We start from the raw sequence: 21,535 nt of genomic DNA, 5'->3' as shown, positions 1-21,535 counted from the left end.
GATGGAAACGCTCCAGGAGTTTGGTGTGACGTCTTCTCTATATATGTAAGAGAATATAAATGCATTTTAGCTGTTTTTTAAAAGAGAGTAGGGAAGGGATGCCAGCTAATGGAATATCGGGGGCTGATTTGGCTCTGCTTTGTGAAAGGCGACTTTGAGGAGTGATTTTTCCAACTGTCCTGGCCACCTCCGTATTCCAGAGGTCTGCTAGAGCTTTGACAGAATCACCTACCCAAGTGGCAGGAAACTCCCCAAGAGTTTTCAGGAATCCATCTGGATCCATAAGTCTCCTGGGGCAGACTATCCTAATCAGCCCTCCACCCCTGCAGAGAGGTTTAGAGCCCCAGTGAGTCTAAACCTAACCAGGTCGGGATCAGTCCATGACAAAGGGAATGTGAACACTATCACCATCATCTCATCCTGAACAGAAGACCAAATCAAGGGTGTGCCCAGGGCTACGGGTGGGGCCAGAAACCAATTGGGAGAGACCTATGGTTGCCATGCAGTCCTGAGCCACTCCCAACAGAATGGTCGAGGCATGGATGTTAAAATCCCCCAGCACTAGTAGTCGTTGAGACTCCAAAACCAGGCCTGAGACCACTCCAGCTAGCAAATCCTGATAGACCTCTGCAATTCCTCCTCCCCCCTCCAACCAGGCAGACCAGGTCAGCATACTCATCCAAGATCAAATCATGGATGGCTGTTGTTTTTCCATTCACCAACTTGGCATTAAGCAGCAGGATCTCCAACCCAGGGGGTCTGCTATCTTACCTAGACTATTTGTAGGGAGGCTGGATCTGGGTTCACGAGTTTTCCCACATTCCCTGGGTCGCCTCCTCCTCCTGCATAGGAAGCTAGAAGGTGTACAGAAATTCACATCATGTTGGAACTGTATTAACTGAAGTCATGTTGGAACTTTGTTAAATAAAAGAGCCAAATAATACAGTGATATATAAAGTCATGTCAACATTGTATTAAAATCAGTTTATAGATACATAGAATCCAGTCACATTGGGACTTTATACTATATAGCAATAACCATCTGGAAACAAGAAGGTTTGAGAACCAGGACTGCATAGACTTCAAATCTTCCTTTCCTCACAGAGACTTTATGATGGCAACCAAGGGGAAAAGAAGTTCAATTTGTCTATTAATAAAACATTTCAATTTGCCAAATACAGTCTCCGATCTGTCCTTTGTGCTTCCAGTTTACTTAGTTAAGCACGGAGGCAGAACATGGAGATCTCAGGACTAGGCGTGAGAAACATTCATAATCTGAGATGTGCAAAGTGGTGGAGGGTGGAGGCGATTTTCTTTCCTCACAAAATAAACTGAGCAGGAAAGGAGAAGGCTCCTCTTATCCCGAAGAGCATCTGCTTTCCTGTCTCCTGTCCGTAGGATTTTAATGGATGTTCCATAGTACCATTTGGCTACCCCTCCACCTGTACCACAAATGCACCCTTGCCCTGTGCCACAGCACCACTCTCCTCCTTCTGAACTTCTTTTCCTTCAAGGCTGAGAGTGCCTCCGTGAGTTTGGGGGGAGAAATTGGTCCACCAAATAAGGACTGGACATTGAATTCTCTGTCTCAAGGCTTGACCCTCTTCTCCCCATTGCCTCTCGCCCCCAATTTACCTGCTTTGGTGCTGACAAATCTGACAGATGGACACAATGCTGTTGGAAAGAGAGAGAAGGGAAAGTGTATTACTCATAGAAGAATGTAAGGAGAGCCTAAGAGCTGCATTGTAGGAAGGAGAGCAGGTCGGTTTCTGGGAATAGAACCAAGGAAGCATTTAATCCTCTCTGGGCGGTGGCCAAGCTTGGCAATGAGCGGTGTCCCTCCTGGCTGGCTTCATGGCATCTGCAGTGGTTTCTATGGATCTCATTTCAGTCTCCAGCCATTCTTTGGCTCTAAGATGCCAGGTGAGAGCTGGGCTGTGCCTTTCAGTCCCCAGCTGGAGTTTGGTTTCAGGACCCCTGTAGATACCAAAATCTGAGGATGCTCAGGTCCTATTATGTACAAGGGCAAATTTAAATATGAGATTTCACCCTTCCCTGCCCAAAATATGTGTGTGTATGTGTGTTTGTGTGGGAGGGGGGAAGTGTGCAACGGTTATGTGGTGGCAACTATTTATTATGCAGTGAAAAGGCCCCCTTTTGATGGGCTTCTCTCACCACATAATAGGTCTTGTGAGGTGGGTGTTTCAACCTCCCATGTGTCTGAGCCCTCAAAGGGAAGCACCTGAGTGGCCGGATGAAGCGTCACCTGCCCACGCTGCTAGTCCCTTGCCTAAAAGGAAAGAGGCCAAGCAGGCAGAGAAGTGAATTCATAGAATCATAGAATCGTAGAGTTGGAAGAGACCTCATGGGCCATCCAGTCCAACCCCCTGCCAAGAATTCATCCTTCTGCGCAACTGCTCTTCTTCCCTTTTTGTGCTATGGGGCCACAGCCCCAAAAAAGATAGTCACACCCTTAATTCACCAACCAGGCGACTGAATTAAGAGTGCGACTATTATGTGAGGACAACCAAAGTGCCAATTTTGCCTTCCCCAAAGGGGGTACAATGACTATGCAATAAAATGTGATAGTTTTCGTTCTATGTCTCTTCCCTTTGCCATTCATTCTCTTTGAACAAGGGTTCACTTATACGTACGTTCCTCCGAGTTAAGGGAATTTTTCTCACTTGCTGAAAAAGGAAGAAAAGACAGGGGGTCAGTTTTTAGGCAGGAAATACTTAGGGATCCTACATATTTTCCTCAGGGCAGATGTGTACACATAAACAATTCTAATTGCTTTCAAATAAAAATGTGGTGCCTTGCCATTTCAATGCCCACCATAAAGACTCCTCCAAAACGTCTTTCTCTCTCTCTCTGAGAACCTTGCTGTAAGAAGAAACTGAATCTGATCAATGAATACATATAGCTGGGCTTCTTTCCACATCAACATTTTTGCTGGAATTTCCATCCATTGTTCACTGCCTCCAAATTCTCCGGAAGTGGTTTTATTTCTTCAGTTATTATTGGCCGGGAACTCTTGCTTTTATTGTTATTAAATTGTCCCTTATTTCAGAGCTCCTCCCCTCTCGTTCTTTACCATTTCTGAGGTTTTTGATCATCCCAGCTCCATATTGCCTTCCCTTTTCCTCCTGCGTCTCTAGTTGGAAATGCCACTCTCATTGTCTATGCTCACCATCTCTTCCTTCCAGAGCCTTTTTGATTATTTCATATTTCTTGACAGCTTACTTCACTTGCCAGCTAATTATTCCCCAATTACTTTGGTTTAACTCTTTTAACTAAAGCCTCATGACTTGAAAGTTGGGTTGCTGACCTGAAAGCTGCCAGGTTCGGATCCCACCCGGGGAGAGTGCGGATGAGCTCCCTCTATCAGCTCCAGCTCCATGCGGGGACATGAGAGAAGCCTCCCACAAGAATGGTAAAAACATCAAAACATCGGGGCAATGTCCCCTGGGCAACGTCCTTGCAGATGGCCAATTCTCTCACTCCAGAAGCAACTCAAGTTGCTCCTGACACGAAAAAAACAACTCTTTTAAAATTCAGTTATCACGCAGAGAAGATGGTGGGGAGACAATACTATGCTGCTATCTCCCAGGGCTGCAGACTGTCTAGTTTTGCCCAAAGAATAGCCTTAAAACCAAGTCCAAAGGAAATCAAAAAGTTTTACTTCAGCAAAGTTTAAAGTAGCAAAATAAAATTCACAAAAGCAAGTTCACAACAGGCAAGTTCACAAAAGAAGGCAAAAGTTTCTTGGCTGAGCAAGGTAGAGTCTTTGATAATTTCTTCTCAGGGCAAAAACACTTACAAAGGCGAGGCTGCTTGCTGGAACAGATACAGGGTCAAAGGCTTGGTAACTGGATCTGTTGCTACCATGATGGCTGTATTCCCGGCTCCTGATGTATAGCCTTCAGCCCAGAGCACGTGTGCCTCTAGGGAGTGATCTGATTGCTGTGTGTCTTTTCAGCAATCCTGGTGGACCTACGCCTTGCTTGTTGCTCCCTTCTGCGTTCAATGAAAAGTAGGAGCAACCAGCGTGCCTCCCTCCTCTTCTTCCTCCTCCGGAGCAGGCCTGACCATCTGCCCAAAATCCCCAGCCCCTTCCTCTTCAGCCTTCTCTTCCAACTCCTCCTCAGAGGCAGAAGAGGAAGACACAACACAGACCACCCCAGCCACTTTTCTAGCTCTTTATTTTATTTATTTATTTACCCTATTTATATCTTGCCTTTTTCTACCCCTGAAGGGGACTCAGGGCGGCTTACATGTGGCAACCATTCAGTGCCATTAATACATACAAATTAAGCTTTAAACAGATTTAAAAATACATCTTAACATTTTAAAACATCAACACTTACCTTCCTCAGCACTGATGAACCCTTCATCGATTTCTGAAAAACAAAGGAAACATGGGACCAGTTGTTTGGGGAAAGAAAGTGTTGTGGCATCTAGGTGTTTTCCTCTTTTTTTCCAGGACAGATGCACATGGAATGATAAGCTAATTGTTACTGATTTTACCACAGAATTATACACAAAATATGGCGCCTTGCCATTTCAATGCCTAGGACGGAGTGCTCAGTGTCTTCTCTCTTCTTCCCCTCTTTGAGGACTTTGCCAAACAAACTGAATGCTTCTAACGGATCATTGAGCTTCCTTCTTTCTGCAGGAGCAGGTTTTTGCTGAATCCCCATCCCTTCTTCATGAATGGCCTTTTGAGAGGTGTGTGAGTGTGAGAATGAGAGCAACCATGAGTGTTCTTTAAGTGCCTCACCAATGCCACCCGATGTGGGGATCTTCTACTGGCCCACCACTACGGCATCAAATACAGGGATCCCATTGGGGTTCCTTTTTAAACATTCTAAGTCATTGGTCAACGGTCAGTGAATTATTCACCAACTATTCTAATTTAACCTTCTTAAAATTCAAATATTAAATGGGGGGGGGGGTGGCAGAAGAATACAGTTACACCAACATCTTCTAGGGCTACAAACCATCTCATCTCCCTTTTTCGTTGTGTCTTTTCCCTTTTTAATTTATTCCACCCTTTGAGTGGAGTGTGATTCACTTACCTTCCTTAGAAGAGTTGAATTTTTTATCACTTCCTAGAAAGAGGGAAAAGACAAGAGGGTCAGTTTTTTGGGCAGTGAAATCCCCACCCTCTGTTTATGGGCTTTGGAAAGGCTGTGTCTCTCCTAGATCTGCACAATGTCTCTTTAACCATGTGAGTAGGTGTTTAAGGGCCCGTCCAGACAAAACCTTTATCCCAGAAGCTCCTGTAGCAATCACGACGGTGGCCAGACACTGTTCCCTGTAAACCCAGAAGCAATCGCTACAAAAAGCAAAAACAGCGAGATTTCTAGGTGTTGGAATATCACGGTTTTTAGCCGAATATCCGGATCTTCGCATGTCTGTATGTCCCTGCAATCAGAAATTATGGAATTTTTTTATCTGGGTTTGTTCCTGTGTTTTAGATGTTTGTTCCTGATCAGTCAGTTCCTAAAAAGAAGGTGACACTTGAATAGAAGGCAAAAACTCTGTTCTGGGAAGTGGAACTTCATCCTTTAACTGAAAGGTGAACCACCTTCTGGCCCATCACTATTGGCATCAAATGTGAGGATGCCCTTGGGGTTCCTTTTCAACATTCTTACACATTTATATCAACATTGTCTTTGCTCGTCAACTAAATATTTTACAATTCTTCTACTCAAAATCCAGTTATTAAGTAGGGAGGAGGGCAGAAAGATACAGGCATTTTCCAGGGCTGCGAACCACCCTGCCTCCCTGCCCAAACTGTTCTCTCTGTGTCCTTTTCTTTTGTAATTCATTCTACCCTTTGAGCTGGGATTCACTTACCTTCCTCGGAAATGTTGAATTTTTGGTCACTTGCTAAAAAAGAGGGAAAAGACAAGTGGTCAATTCTTTGGGCAGGAAAGGGCTGTGATGGAATCCCCATCCTTTTTCATGGTCTTTTGAAAGGCTGTCTCTCTCTTAAGTCTGAACAATGTCCCTTTAGCTATGTGTGTGGGTTGTGTTAGTTAGTGATCCAAACCCTACTCTCCACCTCATTCCCACTCCCACCTCAGTCATTTGGAGTAAAGATGCAACAGGAAAGCAACACTCACCTGAGTCTGTTTTATAGTCATCTTGATGTTTTTCTGCAGAGAAATAATCAGAGATTTACACCCATAAAAGTACAGCTCCCTCCCTCAGCCTGGCTCACTCTGCACTTGACCCCTGGGCCAAATATCTGTCTTTGGGATCTACATCCAAGGGGCACAGACTGGTTGGAAACCATTTATATTTCCTAGGTTCTTTTCTATGGAGGGAGCTGGATAGCTACGTTCAGTGCTGTTGGCTTCTCCACAGCTTTGGGAACAGCCTTGGACATATGTCTCCATTTAATCCATCTCAATCCAATGCCCATCCCACTCATCTGGAGTAAACATGCAATGGGGGAGGCAACACTCACCTGAAGTTATTCTGCGATCACTTTGACGTTTTACTGCAGAGACAGAATTGGGGAGTTAAAGCTGGCTCTCAGGGATCAACACCATTTCATTCTCTCATAAAGAAGACCACACACCCTCTTCTTCCTCCTTCCACAGGGACGGAGGCCTTTCAGACTCTATAGCAAATACATTAGCGAAATGGGAAGCCTTCCCTGCCAACAGGCTGAGACCTGTGCTCATGATGTGGGATAAGATAAGGCAAATGGAGTAGTCCATGCCTCCAAGATGTAGGCAAAGTTGAACCTTCCCTTCAAAGATAGGGAGTCCTCAAAAGGAAAATGATCCCCAACAACCACAGAATGCCTCTTCCCCACAAGGAAATGCACTCAGAATTTACTCACGGAAATAAACAGCAAGCCCAGCAATTGCAGCTATCGCGAGGAGAGCCCCTACAATACACCCAATGATGAGCCCAAACTTGGAGTCTGAAGGTTAAATAGAAAATAACAAAAGAATTACAAAGGAAACCACCAAACCAAAACCTTTATGGAACAGTTCATAGATGTAGAAAGAACAGGGCAGTCCAAGGCTAAAGTATGCGTGAAAGACCAGCCCGCACAATCCCATCAAAGTCTGCAGAACAGGACTTGAAAGTGGGCATAACAGAAGAGCAACCAGGTTCAGACCTACCATTAAACCTGGGCCCCAGTGGCAGGAGAAAGGACCACCACCCTCCATGTCTCTTCTGAGGGACAAAAGAACAGCCAGCATCTCCTGAACTTAATCTCCTCCTGGACTCCATTCCTTTTATCCTTATTGATTGTGTCTTATTTAGATGTTAAATCCAATAGCTCAAGAACACTCCCTTTCCTCAACATAAAACAGTTTCAAACCCCGTTTCTGTCACAGCACTCGCTTTGCTGAGATGCTTTAGGGAGTGTGTTCACTTTGCTGAGATGCTTTAGAGAAAAGGGAAGTACAGGAATCCCTTTGAGCCATGGATCCATCTTGCAAAACTACCATGGGAGCGGTAGCTTTGCAAGACGTGCGGCTGCTCTTGCGCTATTATGCTAGCTCACATCAGATCAAGGCTCGCATCTTCAATTAATAAAACAAACAGGAGACGGCTCATAACTCAAAAAATTCACAAGTTGGGTCACTTGTAAGCTAAAGTACCACTGTAACTTAAACATTTACAAACTTATCACAGCCATTCAGGATGAGACGTTGAAAGATGTCAGCCAATCCTTGCATAGGGCAGGGAATGTTAATTTACGGACCACTGGCTAAAAAAGGGCAGGTTAAAAGAAATGCTTGGGACCAGAACTCGATTGGAAAACAAAGTTTGTGTGCATTGAACCATTTGGAAATGATGGTGTCACTATCTCAGCCAACTGCACAAACAAATTTAGAGTTTCTAAGATTTCCAGATTAGGGATACTCGACCTGTATTGGTATGGAAACTATACAAAAGTAATACAGATGGCAAAGTGCTATTGATGGTGCCTCTGGGTGGGGAGGGGGTTGCCCTCCTCTTGTCCCTCCCAGAACCCTCCCACCCTCAAATGACTCACCAGGCTCCTCCCAGGCCACGTCCACAGGGTTCAGAAGCCCATCGTGCTCCACGTGGCATTTGTAGCGTTCCTTCTCCTTGGGGTCCACCGTGACATTCCACCAGGTGTAGTAAGTCCCATCCGAGTTGGGGGACACCAGGCCATGGAAGGTATCCTGCATCCAGACCTCCCCATCCCTTGTCCAGGTGATGTCAATCTCCTTGGGGTAGAAGCCCCCCACCCGGCAGATCAGGGTCTCCATCCCATCATAGTCCACCTTGCGTGTCACCTTCACTTCTGGCTTCTCTGCAAGAATGACATCAAATTTAGGATAGGACCTTTCCTAATGTCAGGTAGGGTAAATGTTCTTGTTTTGGCTTCCTGGAGAAGGATTCTTATCCGTGTGACCTATCCCTCCCAAAGAAAGCTTGACCACTCTGATCACTTAGAAAATATTTTAAAAGTAATTGTCTTAGTCTCTTGTAGCAAAACCAAGGTGGGAGAAAGAAAGGAATGGGACAAAACTTTTAAGACTAACTGCTTTTTATTTTAGAATGAGCTTTCATAGATGGAAACCCACTTCTTCAGCTGCAGTGCAGAGTGGCATTCTAGCGTCAACACATATGCATAAATACCCACTATAACCCAAGCCTTTAATATTGTTCTGTATCACAGGTGAAAGCAGATGCTAATATCAAAAAGCAATTGATCTTAAATTAGGTGCTGCTACATTCCCGTTCTTCCTCCTCCTTTCCTCCTTTTTGCACTTGAATGGTGTGTACTATCTCAGGATGGGAGGGGAAGGAAGACTGTATGTCTGGAGGCTTACAAATACTAAACAGGATCACATGTCCTGCAAAGAAAATATAGAACAAAATTGTTATGATTGAGCCTCATGGCTCTGTTACTGGCAGACGTGGGCGTAAGACTCCTCGAGAGTCAGATACTCTCGAGGAGCGAGAAAGAAAGAGACTGCGAGATATCTTTGCAGCACCATCTGACGAAGAGTCTTTTGAGGGGTTTACGGAGAGAATGGAGGAGGGGCTGGTTAGCTCGGAGGAGGATGAGATGGATTGGACTCGGGTGAGGGAGGAATTGGGTGCCACTGGCAATGATGGGATGGAAGATGAATGGGGACCTTCAGGATTAGACCCATGGACAAGCTGGAGGGATGGGACGGGATCCACAGCTGGGGATGCTGTGGGGCGTAGTCAGAGGTGTTCCAGCTCTGATGAGGAAAGTGATGAGGAAACGCCCGGGTTAAGGAGGGCAGCTGATAGTGATGAGGATTTGTAACTGGCATAAAATGAGGCTTGGGAGCAATTGCAAATTGCGTTGGGCAAGGTAATCTGGACGAACGCTTGGGATCTGTGTGGGACGCTTTCCTGAAGACTGGTGTGTTTTCGTGTGCTGATACGTAAGTTGTTTTGGAATTTGGGGTCAGACGGCGGGAGGAATTGTGTGGGCTTTTGTTTGTGCAAACTTGTGCTTAATCTCATTAGCTTTGACCTTCCGTCGTCTTCTTGACGGACGCCATCTCCTGCTTTGGATTTTGGACTGAACTGACCACGGCTTGACTTCCCCCTACTCGGACTTGGTGAAACTACAAACGTCTGCTTCTGGCTTGAACTACGGAAAGGAACTGGGTCTACTCTACTGCTTCAATCCTCGGCTGATCTGTGTGTATTGGAAATCTTGCCTGCTGTGTGGAGGAGTGACTCAAGTTACTCAAAGCACAGTGCTTGCAGCAGAGAGGAATCTGCTGCCAATTAGTTGCTTTCTTTTGAACACTTTGTTCCCCGGCTTTTGTTTTGTTTATCTCCAGGCTGAAGCAAGCTGTTTGTTTTTACCCGGATTAAACTTCGGTTTAATCCGGTTTATCTTTTGAACGTTTTTCCTTGCCCATTTTTGCTTTTAAAGGCTAATACTGCCTGGCCCTTGTATTTTATGGGCATTTTGAGTTCTGTAATCCAATAAACTCTGTTATCTTTGACCTTGTGGCGTTCTGTCCTTGACAAAAATCCAATCTTCATCTGCATCAGTCATCTTCAAATTATTATTGTTGTAGTTGTTGTTTATTTATACCCCACTTAATCTTCCCAAATGGGACTCTGACTGTGTTGTCGAAGGCTTTCATGGCTGGAATCACAGGGTTGTTTTGTGTTTTCCGGGCTGTATGGCCATGTTCCAGAAGCATTCTCTCCTGATGTTTTGCCCACATCTATGGCAGGCATCCTCAGAGGTTGTGAGGTATATACGTCAGGAGATAATACTTCTGGAACATGGCCATACAGCCCGGAAGACACACAGCAACCCTGGGACTCTGGCCCTCCAGCTATTTGGGCCTCCAACTCGCAGAAGCCCTAGCCAAGTTGTTCAATGGTTGGGAATTCTGAGAGTTGGAGTCCTAAATGGCTGGAAGGCTGGAGTTTGAGGATTCCTGATCTGCATATTCACATTTTCTAAGATCTTCCTCAAAGATGCGTCTCCCTCCTCTTTTCCCTTGACCTGAAGTGCTGCACTTCAAACTCCCCTGTCCCTTTCCTGTCTGGAGTCTCTGTCTCCCCAACATTAAAACACAAAAGTGTGGGGAATGAGCAGGCTGTGATGATCCTGCAGCCCTGCTCTTCATGACCCCCTCCTTCACCTGTCCTCAGAAGCGTCTCTTTCCCATAGTTCAGGTATCTCTGCAGCCACTTAATGCAGGTCTCCTCCAGATAGAACTTCTTGAACTTGTTGTCTCTGAAGTTAGCGTCCCACTTTCTCTTGGTGTTCTGGGCTGGGACATCGGCTGCTGTCCAGGTGAGGGTCTTCTTGTCCAGGCTGATGTAGTCCCTCCCATCGTAGGCATACTGGTAATACCCTCTTTTGCTCCAATTGTTCCTCAGCTCACAGCCGTACATCCACTGAAAAGTGTGAAGCCCTGAAAGAGAGACACAGAAGGTGGGGAGATGAGGGAGAGAACAGAAGATACCAGAGAGGAGGCAGCTGCTGTGCCAGAACACTCCCCCTCCCCAGTAGTTCAGCTCAATAAGAGAAGCCCAGGAGGGATTTTTACATCAGGTTCAGCATTAATCCTGAAACAATGAAGCCTGCTCACTGGCTTCCTCAGATTACCCTCCTGTCATTCCCATTTACAACATGGTTACAACATAACCATTTTTACTATGCATAAAGTTTAGGTTAATTCAATATAATAAATCAATGTGTGTGAAGATATATAATCAACTTTCCCCTTTTCCTGGGGCTAGGGGTGCAAGATCCTCATGTGAAAGCTGGAAAACCACAAATAAAAATGGTTGTTGGGTTTATTATTTTATCTGAGAGAACATTTCTCCAGGAACCCATAGGTCCCCCAGTGTCACTCTCTGATCACCTTCCACCAAAGTGGAAACCTAGACCAACTATTTTAATCAAAACCACAATTAGTCAAATCTCCAAAAGTTAAGCACACCAATAGAGGTTTCAATACTTACAATTTCTAAGACTTAATTTCCATGAAGAAATGACACAACACACTGAAAAATACCATTGAGAAAACAGTTCTAAGTGTGTGTGTGTGTGTGTGTGTGTGTGTGGCGGGGGGCGGGGGGATATAGTAGATTTACTTCATTGCAATTGTTCTGATTGATCAAATAACGATCGGTGTGGTGTAGTAGAAAATCATTCCAAAGAGCTCTGCTTCATCCCTGGATATTCATTTAAGCAACATTAAATTCTGAAAAGGTACATACGTTTTCTGAAGCTTAGTTCAAAGTAGCACCCAATGCATATTTATGCATGAGCAAGCCCCAAGACTAAATTCAATGGGGCTTATTTCCCGGTACCTCTTGAAAAAAGTGAATATTTTCAAGATAGTTGAACATGCTAATGGCAAATGACGTAAATGGTAAAACTCAAATAAATTAAATACAACGTTGAGTATTTCAGAAGGATGTTCCACTTTTAAGTAATTAATGTCAATTTTTGATCCTACAGAAATAAACATTCATATTTTGATATGTTGTATGATTTAACAATTGTGGTATACAGTGCTTTAAGGGTAATTTTTACCTTTGTCAAAATGAAAAGTAAAATAGTTCAATTTTCAAAACTAAAGGAATGTCAGGTGTGCTTAGAAATCCATACAACCTACTGGGAGGCAGATAGAAGTTAACAGTACTGGTGGTTTTGATGAAGGTGTATTGAAAAAATATAATACTTGCATTGGAAACTATGTAACTATGTAATCATAATAGAAATGAGAATAGAAAATGTAATCACAAGCAGAATGTGTGCATATAGCTCAAAATACACTCTGCCTAGCCAATAACTGTCTCCCCATAAGCAGAGACCAAAGTTCACCCTAAGCGCCAGAGACATATGTCAAGTGTCAACAAGAATAGATAAAGCTCCATGCTAATGGACAAAAGACAAATTAAGGCTTTTGGGATGTCAAGATAAGAACTGGCGTCATGTAGGAGTGCTAATGACTCCCTAAAAAGCTAAGATAGGGGTAAATTCCTCAATTAATGGATCCCTGAAAGCCTAGATAGGAATTCCTTAGATAAGACCTAATGAAGGGTCAGAGGTCTTGAAAGTAGCCTATATTTTAGGAAAATGCAAAAGTAACTTTTAGTAAAGTGCAAAGTAAGACTTTTTTGACACTAATTGGTGATGGATAATGCCTATATGACGTAGGTAGATGGAGGCAAAAAGGGTATATAAGGACCTGTGTTTCTTTGTTCTGTACCTTCACTTTCCTGATTACAGGAGAAGGTCCTTCCTATTGCTTATTCTCTCTGGCCACTGAGAATAAATGTCTTTTTCTACAGCAATCGGAACTCTCTTTGTCTCATTACCTCAAACCTTTGTCTACCATTTCAGTTTTAGCAAGTAATTGAGTAGATGCTGCACTAGTGATATAGTGTTTAATTCTGGCATCAGGGGCCACTGGACAAGGAACTACCAATGCTCTCTGCCAACCCATCATTCACCTCTATTCCCAATCTTAAGAAATTGGGCTACAAAGCAGAGCCCACAACATGAGAGTGTGGAGAAGAGCAAACCACAGGCCACTTACTACAAAGCGGTCTGAGCCCTGCCAGATGCACAATGGAGGACCTTCTTACAGCGACACCAGAGGCATTCAAAATGGCCAGCTCCTGATCAAAGGAATTTAGTATAATGCCAAGTTTCTAACTCTGTTTGTGGTGTTTTTTATACATCAGAACTGTATTCTCAATTCATTTCTGACACGATAAATAAAATTCCCAAGTTCATCCAGGCCAAACAAAGCCAGATTACAACCCCAGAGGCTGCTACAGAGTTGGCTGATCTGTCATTATCTCCTTTCAGACCCAAGATAAGATCCTTGAAAAGGAGGAAAATGTCTGCTGACTCAAGCAGGGAACCCTTTCCATCTGTGAAAATTTGCAGAACCATTTTTTGCCCTTTCAATATTCGATAGTTAAAGAAAGCATGCTGGCTAGACACTATTTCTATAGCCACCACAGTGGCAGATAGCACGCCAGATTTCACCACACAATAGTCACCCCCCCCCCTTTTGGAGCAGGAAACAAGGGGGTGTGGCTATTATGCGGATAATTTATTTTTGCAGTTGATGGCTGCCGAGAGACTGAGAGAGGCCCCACAGGTAAGAAATATAATAATAACAATAATAATAATACTTTCCATTATCTATTTCTGAGAAGAAGAAATATCTGTCGCCACTTACCTCCGCTCTGATTGTAGTACTTGGCCAAAGTCGCCAGGTGGTCTCGGAAGCTCCGCTCATGGCCCTGAGCATACAGCGTGTTCCGTTCCCAGTAATCAGGATCGTCCTTCTCCACCTGGCTTATCCAGGGAACCTTAGGAAGATACCTCTTTGTGCTGGCATTATAGAAAACAAACTCCTGGTCATTCACGAAGCCCACATAGGAAAACTGAGGCACCTGCTGCCCAGGCTCTGAGACAGAGGTGACGAAATAGAGCATGGAATGGGAGGAACAGCCTGGAAAAAACAGAGAAAGTCGAGAAGGTAGGCATTATTGACTTTTTTTTTTTTTAAAAAAAACATGCTTTGTGTTTTTTCTCCCTTTCTGCTGCTATTGGGACTCAAGATGGCTTAACTTGAAGTTAGTATAATGCCGGGCTGTAGACAAGCACACCTATTTTTAATTACTCCATTACCTGCTGCAGACAATCCCTGCAATGGCCTACATTTTTTGTCATTTTATATTACCACTTTCAGCTTCTAATAATGGCTTATTATAAAAAGCACTTCTAGTACTTGCTTTTACAAAAATGTGATTCTAATAAAGTGCAAAATTAAACCACCCTGTACAATTAACTGTAATGTCATAGAAAAGACTGGGAAAGAGCTGCAAATCCTGTAATCCCCTGTCATGCGGGGATACAGAACCATATCTCTCCCAAAAGCTGACCAACCAATCTCTCTGTAAAAACCACCAGAAGAGAGGCCAGCACCCATCAGACTATTTTATTCTATTTTGATTTGGGGTGTTTGATGTTAAATTTTATATGTATGGTTCACTTTTATTTTTGTTGATGTTTACTTTTATTGATTTTACTTTTATTGATTTAGTTTAATTTTTACTGTATATTTTATGTGTTTTGTCTGCATTGTTGTTGTTTTGTAAGCCGCCCCAAGTCCCTTCAGGGAGACGGGGCAGGATGTAAATAAAGTTTAATAATAATAATTATAATAACAATAATAATAATAATCAGGCTGTCTATTCCAGTCTAGAAGCACTTTCTAAATCTCTTTTCTTATCATTTGAATCCACTAGTCATCATCATCATACGCAATAACTCGTGGCTGAGAATGACTATTTTCCAAAGGAAAGGTCTTGGTGGTGGGTTAGAAATGACTGAATCCATATCTTCCACCCATAGGTCAGTCTGTAGCTAGGGGCTTCCAGATTTCACATTCCTGACCCCGTTGTGACTCACTGGTTGTCATGGGACATTTGTTGGTTTTGGTTTGCTTGGAAGATGCCTGTATTTGGGATTGGTGCACAACAATCAACACAGTCTTCAAAGAAAGAGTTGTAATTCAATGGCATGGATACCATAATTTCTGTTCCTGGTTTGAAAGTATTGTTTCCTGTTTAATTGTGCGATACATACTTTGAAAGTAGTTGTTATACTCCAGAAAGTGGGTTGTTGTATGTATGGCCATGTTCCAGAAGTATTCTCTCCTGACGTTTTGCCCACATCTATGGCAGGCATCCTCAGAGGTTGTGAGGCCATACAGCCCGGAATACATACAACAACCCTGTGATCCCAGCCATGAAAGCCTTCGACAACACACTCCAGAAACTTATTTTTTGAGACTGCCACAACTATGGTTGAGACACTATGAGGTCCCCTCTACAGAGGCCCTAAAATCCAAGAGAAATTGGGGCAAAGGGGGTGGTGTGTGTGTGTGTGTGTGTGTGTGTGTGGCTAGTTTATGTTTGCAAAAAAAAAGTGCAATGGATTGCATTAATGGCTGAAAACCAAGTGCTGAAAAGGTGCGCTTAAAATCTGATTTTGGACTAAACTTGCACATATTCACATGACTGCATATCCCTACACTCAAGGAAAACATGTGACAATATTCCTATATGATGGTGCGCACTGCTCCAGCGTACATCCACATTTTAAAATCCTGAAACAACTGATGAGGAACCACAGAAGCATAGGTGGATAAATGGATGCACAATTGGAAAGCAATCCCCATGAGAACTCTCTGCAAGCATTCCTTTGTTCTGATGTTTATGAAATTAAACAGAGCTTGAATTTACACAGTGGGCACCATCATGGCAGGCAAGTGAATCCAAAGGGAAACGCGGTTCAGGAGGGGAAAAGTAAAGGCAGCAGGAGGGTGAGGAGAGATAATGACAAGAAATCCATTTGTGTACTCATTTACATATCCACAGCAGTGCATATGAGGTCCAGCACATCTCGGAGTGCCAATAAATAAAAATTAAAGAAAAGTTCCAGCAGATGTCCTATCTCCATCTTGCAGATTTCTAAACTACAACCAAACCTGTCGGGATGCTGGGGGGTCTATTTGCCTGGACTGACACCTCCGTGTTTGCACTTGCTTTCAGGTACCACATTTTTAAAACCCACTTGTTTGTCCCACATTAGGAAGCTTTCTGGAAGGACTCTGAGATATTCATTGAAAGACTATAGCAAAAATGTGCTGCAAGATGTACCTTTAACAGTTTAATAAACTTTTGCTATGTTTTTTATGATAGCACCAATTAGGAAATGACATTTATAACCCAGGAATCAAAAATCCTATTACATATTTTTAATTGTGTCAGAAGCGACTTGAGAACATACTGCAAGTCGCTCCTGGTATGAAAGACTTAGACATCTGCAGACACGTTGCCCAGGGGATGCCCGTGTTGGGAATCACCCTGGACTACTCAAGTCTAAATGTAGTCAGATAGATGATATAGTTAGATTGAGGGAATCCTTTCCCTGTTTCCAAAGCATGCCTAGATAGGCTTTACTGTGTTTCACTCTATCCTGTTTACGTCACATCCCTAACTTTGAAGTTAGTAGAAATGTGAATCTCCAGGGACACTAACTTCTCATTGGTCAGAATGTCTTTTATGGTCCCAATAAACTGGACCATGCGGTTGGAACCATTTTGGTTCACTCTTCTCCCTTTGTTCTTCTAGCTGACAAGCAGTATCTTGCTGTCTCTCCTGGCAAGATGTAACTGTTTAGATGTTTGTTATTTTTCCTTTCTTATTTTTCCTTAGAAACCAGTCTAGAGTAGACTAGACAGCTCCCAAGCCTTTCTATCTACAATGGAGTTCTTTTTACCTGAATAAATGTTTTTTGAACTTTTACTGAGACTCTCCAGTCCACTGCAATCCTAAATAGACAAAGGCTTCTCTTTGCTTGCCCCGTGTAAGTAACTGTTGCATTTGAAAGCTTTTGCTTTTGCTACTCTGCTGCATTTTGGTGAAATCTCCCCCAGAGAGGGTTAAATTGAGTCTAACCGCTCAGAGATTACCACAACAGCCCGGATTTGTTACCATCCTGCTGGGAAGTTTATCTCATGTCCCCGCAAGCTAGAGCTGATAGACAGGGTCTCATCCTATCTTGCGGATTCAAATCGGCAACTTTCAGGTCAGCAACCCAACCTTCAGGTCAACCGTCCAGCCGGCACAAGGGTTTAACCCACTGCACTACCATGGCTCCGTGTGTTACACATGATTGGTGGTCTTTTTGTCCCCCTTCACAGCTATTGCAACATGCACCTGTTGTGCCCTTGAAGACTTCCTCTGACTGTTGCAAGGAATACACAAGACAGGATGTTGCTGTGTTTGCTGGCTGTCTCCCACACTATATTTGTGTTGTTTACAATCTTACTGATGCTGTCCGGCTGTGTTGTTTACAATCTCAAGAAGCTGCTTCAGCCTCCTTTTTTTTTTTTTTTGAAACAGTTGAAAACCAACTCAGAAATGCCTTGAAAGATCTCTCCAGCTACTGCAAAGAGAACCACCTGAAGCCCAACCCTTCCAAGACACAAGTGTGTACTTTCCACCTACGTAACCGTGAAGCCAACAGGAAACTGAAAATTACTTGGGAGGGCCAAAAGCTCAGACACTGTTTCCACCCTAAATACCTTGATGTTGCCTTACATCAAACACTAACATATAGGAAACACTGCATGAACACTAAGCACAAAGTAGCTGCACGTAACAACATCCTGCGGAAACTGACTGGCAGCGCATGGGGAGCAGACCCACAAGTAATAAGAACATCAGCCCTGGCCTTGTCTTTCTCAACTGCTGAGTACGCCTGTCCTGTCTGGCACAAGTCTTCTGGGCCATCTTCAAAGGCAGCCTCACGTAGAGTGTGTTGCATTATTCTAGACGGGATGTAACAAGAGCGTGGACCACCGTGGCCAAGTCCAGCTTCTGAAGGTACGGGTGCAGCTGGAGCTCATGTTTTAGCTATGCGAAGGCTCCCCTGGCCACCGCTAAGACATGGGGATCCAGGCTCAACGATGAGTCTAGGAATCACCCCCAGACTGCGAACCTGTGTCTTCAGGCGGAGTGTGACCCCATCCAACACAGGCAGTAACCCTATGCCCTGTTTGGCCCTACGACTGACCAGGAGGACCTCTGTCTTGTCTGGATTCAATTTCATTTTGTTGGCCCTCATCCAGTCCGATACAGCGGCCAAGCACCGGTTCAGGACCTGAACAGCCTCCTTAGTGACAGGTGGGAAGGAGTGACAGAGCTGGACATCATCTGCGTACAGATGACACCGCACCCCGAAACTCCAGATGATCTCTCCCAGTGGCTTCATGTAGATGTTAAACAACAAGGGGGACAATACCGACTCCTGCGGGACCCCATAAGTCAATGGTTGTGGGGCCGAGCAGGTGTCCCCCAATGACACCATCTGGGAACGCCCCTCCAGGAATGAGTGGAGCCCATCCTTTTTGCCTTGTTTTTATTTATGTTGCACTTTGAAATGGTCATATGACTGGTCATACAAATGAACTATTATTATTATTATTTTATTATGACACAGCAAACAAGATAGATATGCTGGATTTCATATCACAAAATCACAAGTAGAACACTTCCCAAGCATCTAGGACTGTGTGATGTATTTTCGGATGATGCAAATCCCAGCAGGGTGGCCTTTTGCAGCTGGCAGATCATAATTTTGTCAATGTCTATTGTTTCCAAATGCTGGCTGAGATCTTTTGGCACGGCACCCAATGTGCCCATCACCACCGGGACCACCTGCACTGGTTTCTGCCAGAGTCTTTGAAGTTCAATCTTGAGGTCCTGATAGCGGCTGAGTTTTTCCTGTTGTTTTTCATCAATGCGACTGTCACCTGGGATGGCGACATCAATGATTCAAACCCTTTCCTTTTCCACAACTGTGATGTCTGGTGTGTTGTGTTCCAGAACTTTGTCAGTCTGGATTCGGATGTCCCACAGTATTTTTGCGTGCTCATTTTCCAATACTTTTGCAGGTTTGTGATCCCACCAGTTCTTTGCTGCTGGCAGGTGGTACTTGAGGTATAAGTTCCAATGAATCATTTTGGCCAAATAGTTGTGCCTCTGTTTGTAGTCTGTCTGTGCAATTTTCTTACAGCAGCTGAGGAGATGATCCATGGTTTCATCGGTTTCCTTGCACAGTCTGCATTTTGGGTCATCAGCTGATTTTTCGATCTTGGCCTGAATTGCCTTTGTTCTGATGTCTTGCTCCTGGGCTGCAAGGATCAGGCCTTCTGTCTCCTTCTTCAGTGTCCCATTCGTGAGCCATAGCCAGGTCTTCTTCTTATCAGCTTTTCCTTCAATTTTGTCAAGGAACTTTCCATGCAATGTTTTGTTTTGCCAGCTGTCAGCTCTAGTTTGTAGTATGGCTTTCTTGTACTGGTTTTTTGTCTGCTGTGCTTTGAGGAGTTTCTGATTTTTGACTTCAATCAAAGCATCAAATTATTATTATTATTATTATTATTATTATTATTATTATTATTATTATTATTAGATGCTGAGTGGAGCCACTGCAGAACAATACCTACAAGACCCATTCCCGTGAGGCGTCCCAGAAGGATACCGTGGTCAACGGTATTAAAGGCCCCTAAGAGGTCCAGCAGAACCAGCAGGGACACCCTCCCCCTGTCCAGTTCCCGGCAAAGATCATCCACTAAGGCGACCAAGGCTGTCTCGGTACCATACCCCGGCCCAAAGCCAGACTGCGCCAGATCTAGAAAATCAGTATCATACAAGAATCTCTGGGGAAGCAACTCCACATGATAGAAGTTGTAGTTCACCCTGCATCAAGAGCACTGTGACTCCCACTGACAATGGACCTGGGCCACATTTGACACATAGAACCCTCATGGCTGACAGAACATACTGGAGGGATTTAGGGGAAATTCACCTTGATTTATAACCGTTGTAGGTACTGGGATGTATAGTTCACCTGCAATCAAAGAGCACTCTAGGCCCCACCAGCGATGGACCTGGAACTAACTTGGCACGCAGAAACCCCATGACCAACAAAACATACTGGAGGTCTTTGGAGGGATTTATAGGAGTTGTAGTTCACCTAGATCCAGAGTGCACTACAAACTCAAACAATGATGAATCTGGACCAAACTTGACATGCATACCCGATATGCCCAAATTTGAATACTGGTGGGTTTTGAGAGGAATTGGCCTGGATATTTTGGAGTTGTGGGTACAGTGTTCCCTCATTACTTTGCGGTTCACTTGTTGCGGATTCGCTGTTTCGCAGTTTTTCAATAAACTCTAAAAGACTATTATGAATCATAAAATTTACAATTTACATCCTAAGGAAGGGAGGAAGGAGAAGCCGAAGGGAGAGAAAAGGAGCCCAAGTGGCAACGGGAGGAGAAGGAGGTGATTTCCCAACACACGATTGGTTGATAAAGACTTAAAATTGTGTGAACCAACTAAAATAATGTATAAATATTAAAATAAATCTAGTGAGCCTACTTCATGGATTTTCACTTATTGTGGGTGGTCCTGGAACCTAACTCTGGCAATAAGTGAGGGAACACTGTAATGGGATGTATAGTTCACCTGCAATGAGTGAGCACTCTGAACTCCACTGAGGATGGACTTCAACCAAGCTTGACACACACAGCCCCCATGACCAGCAAGAAATACTGGAGGTCTTTGGAGAAAATTCACCTTGATTTGGGAGAGTTGTGGTTCACCTACATCCAGACAACACTGTGAACCCAAACACTGATGGATCTGGACCACATAACCGATATGCCGAAATGTGATTCCTGGAGGGGTTTGGGGGGAACTGACCTTCCTTTCTGGGAGTTGTAGTTCACCCACAACCAGAGAAACTGTGACCTCCACTGATGATGGACCGGGTCCAAACTTGGCACGCAGAACCCCCATGACCACTGGAGGGGTTGGAGGGGACGGACTCACCATGGTGGGAGTTGTAGTTTACCCTTCAGCCACACTGAACCCCACCCATGATGCATCCAGAGCAAACTTGCCCAACATCACAAACTTGAAGTCCGGATGGAGTTTCTGGGGGTTCACCTGCCATGATGTGAGTTGTAGTTCGCCCACCACCTTATGCATTTTGTACAATTAAAACACTGACTTTTTCACATAACCCGGGCAACGCCGGGCACCCAAGCTAGTTATATTATAAAACCACAGCGAAGAAGCCCCCCCCCCCCCCAAAAAGAAGTTCTACTCACCGGAGCAGCTTCCTGCCAGGAGGACAATGAATCCCAGGAGGAAGAGTGAGCCCATCTCAGGCCCATGCCCCCCCCCGCCCCCCAAGCCCTTCTTTCTACTTTCCTTCAAGCCAAACTCCAGAGCGAGCCAAGCCCGTTCCTCTCTTCCTTCGCTGCCCAGCCTCGCACGAAGAGTGAAGAACCAGGATTGGTCGAAAGGGGGCCACTCCTCCAATCGCAAAAAAGAGATTCGGTGACGTCGCCAGGTGCTAGGGGGAGGGCCAGGGGCAGGCTGAGCAAAGTTGGGGAAA

At 44.3% G+C, this 21,535-nt stretch overlaps 2 protein-coding genes across 5 annotated transcripts in view; both read right to left on the bottom strand.

The window, feature by feature from the left end:
* Positions 1–21,392, bottom strand: part of LOC100565211 (class I histocompatibility antigen, F10 alpha chain) — a 27,005-nt gene extending 5,613 nt beyond the window's left edge. The window contains exons 1-13 of the mRNA XM_062972919.1: positions 21,246–21,392; positions 13,728–14,003; positions 10,659–10,934; positions 8,033–8,317; positions 6,860–6,943; positions 6,479–6,511; positions 6,132–6,164; positions 5,863–5,895; positions 5,079–5,111; positions 4,368–4,400; positions 2,655–2,687; positions 1,636–1,674; positions 772–854 (exon numbers count right to left, since the gene is read on the bottom strand). Coding sequence (XP_062828989.1) covers positions 772–854; positions 1,636–1,674; positions 2,655–2,687; positions 4,368–4,400; positions 5,079–5,111; positions 5,863–5,895; positions 6,132–6,164; positions 6,479–6,511; positions 6,860–6,943; positions 8,033–8,317; positions 10,659–10,934; positions 13,728–14,003; positions 21,246–21,300 — 1,296 coding nt within the window. The 5' untranslated portion in view covers positions 21,301–21,392. The remainder of the gene's footprint in view (positions 1–771; positions 855–1,635; positions 1,675–2,654; positions 2,688–4,367; positions 4,401–5,078; positions 5,112–5,862; positions 5,896–6,131; positions 6,165–6,478; positions 6,512–6,859; positions 6,944–8,032; positions 8,318–10,658; positions 10,935–13,727; positions 14,004–21,245) is intronic.
* LOC103282611 (major histocompatibility complex class I-related gene protein-like) overlaps positions 1–21,535 on the bottom strand; it is a 206,533-nt gene that overhangs the window by 123,451 nt on the left and 61,547 nt on the right. The gene's annotated exons all lie outside the window — the stretch shown is intronic.

The sequence above is a fragment of the Anolis carolinensis genome, chromosome 2 (assembly GCF_035594765.1).
Source record: "Anolis carolinensis isolate JA03-04 chromosome 2, rAnoCar3.1.pri, whole genome shotgun sequence".
NCBI lineage: Eukaryota > Metazoa > Chordata > Lepidosauria > Squamata > Dactyloidae > Anolis > Anolis carolinensis.
The sequence above is the reverse complement of the archived record's forward strand: the minus strand, read 5'-3'. Positions and strand labels throughout refer to the sequence as shown.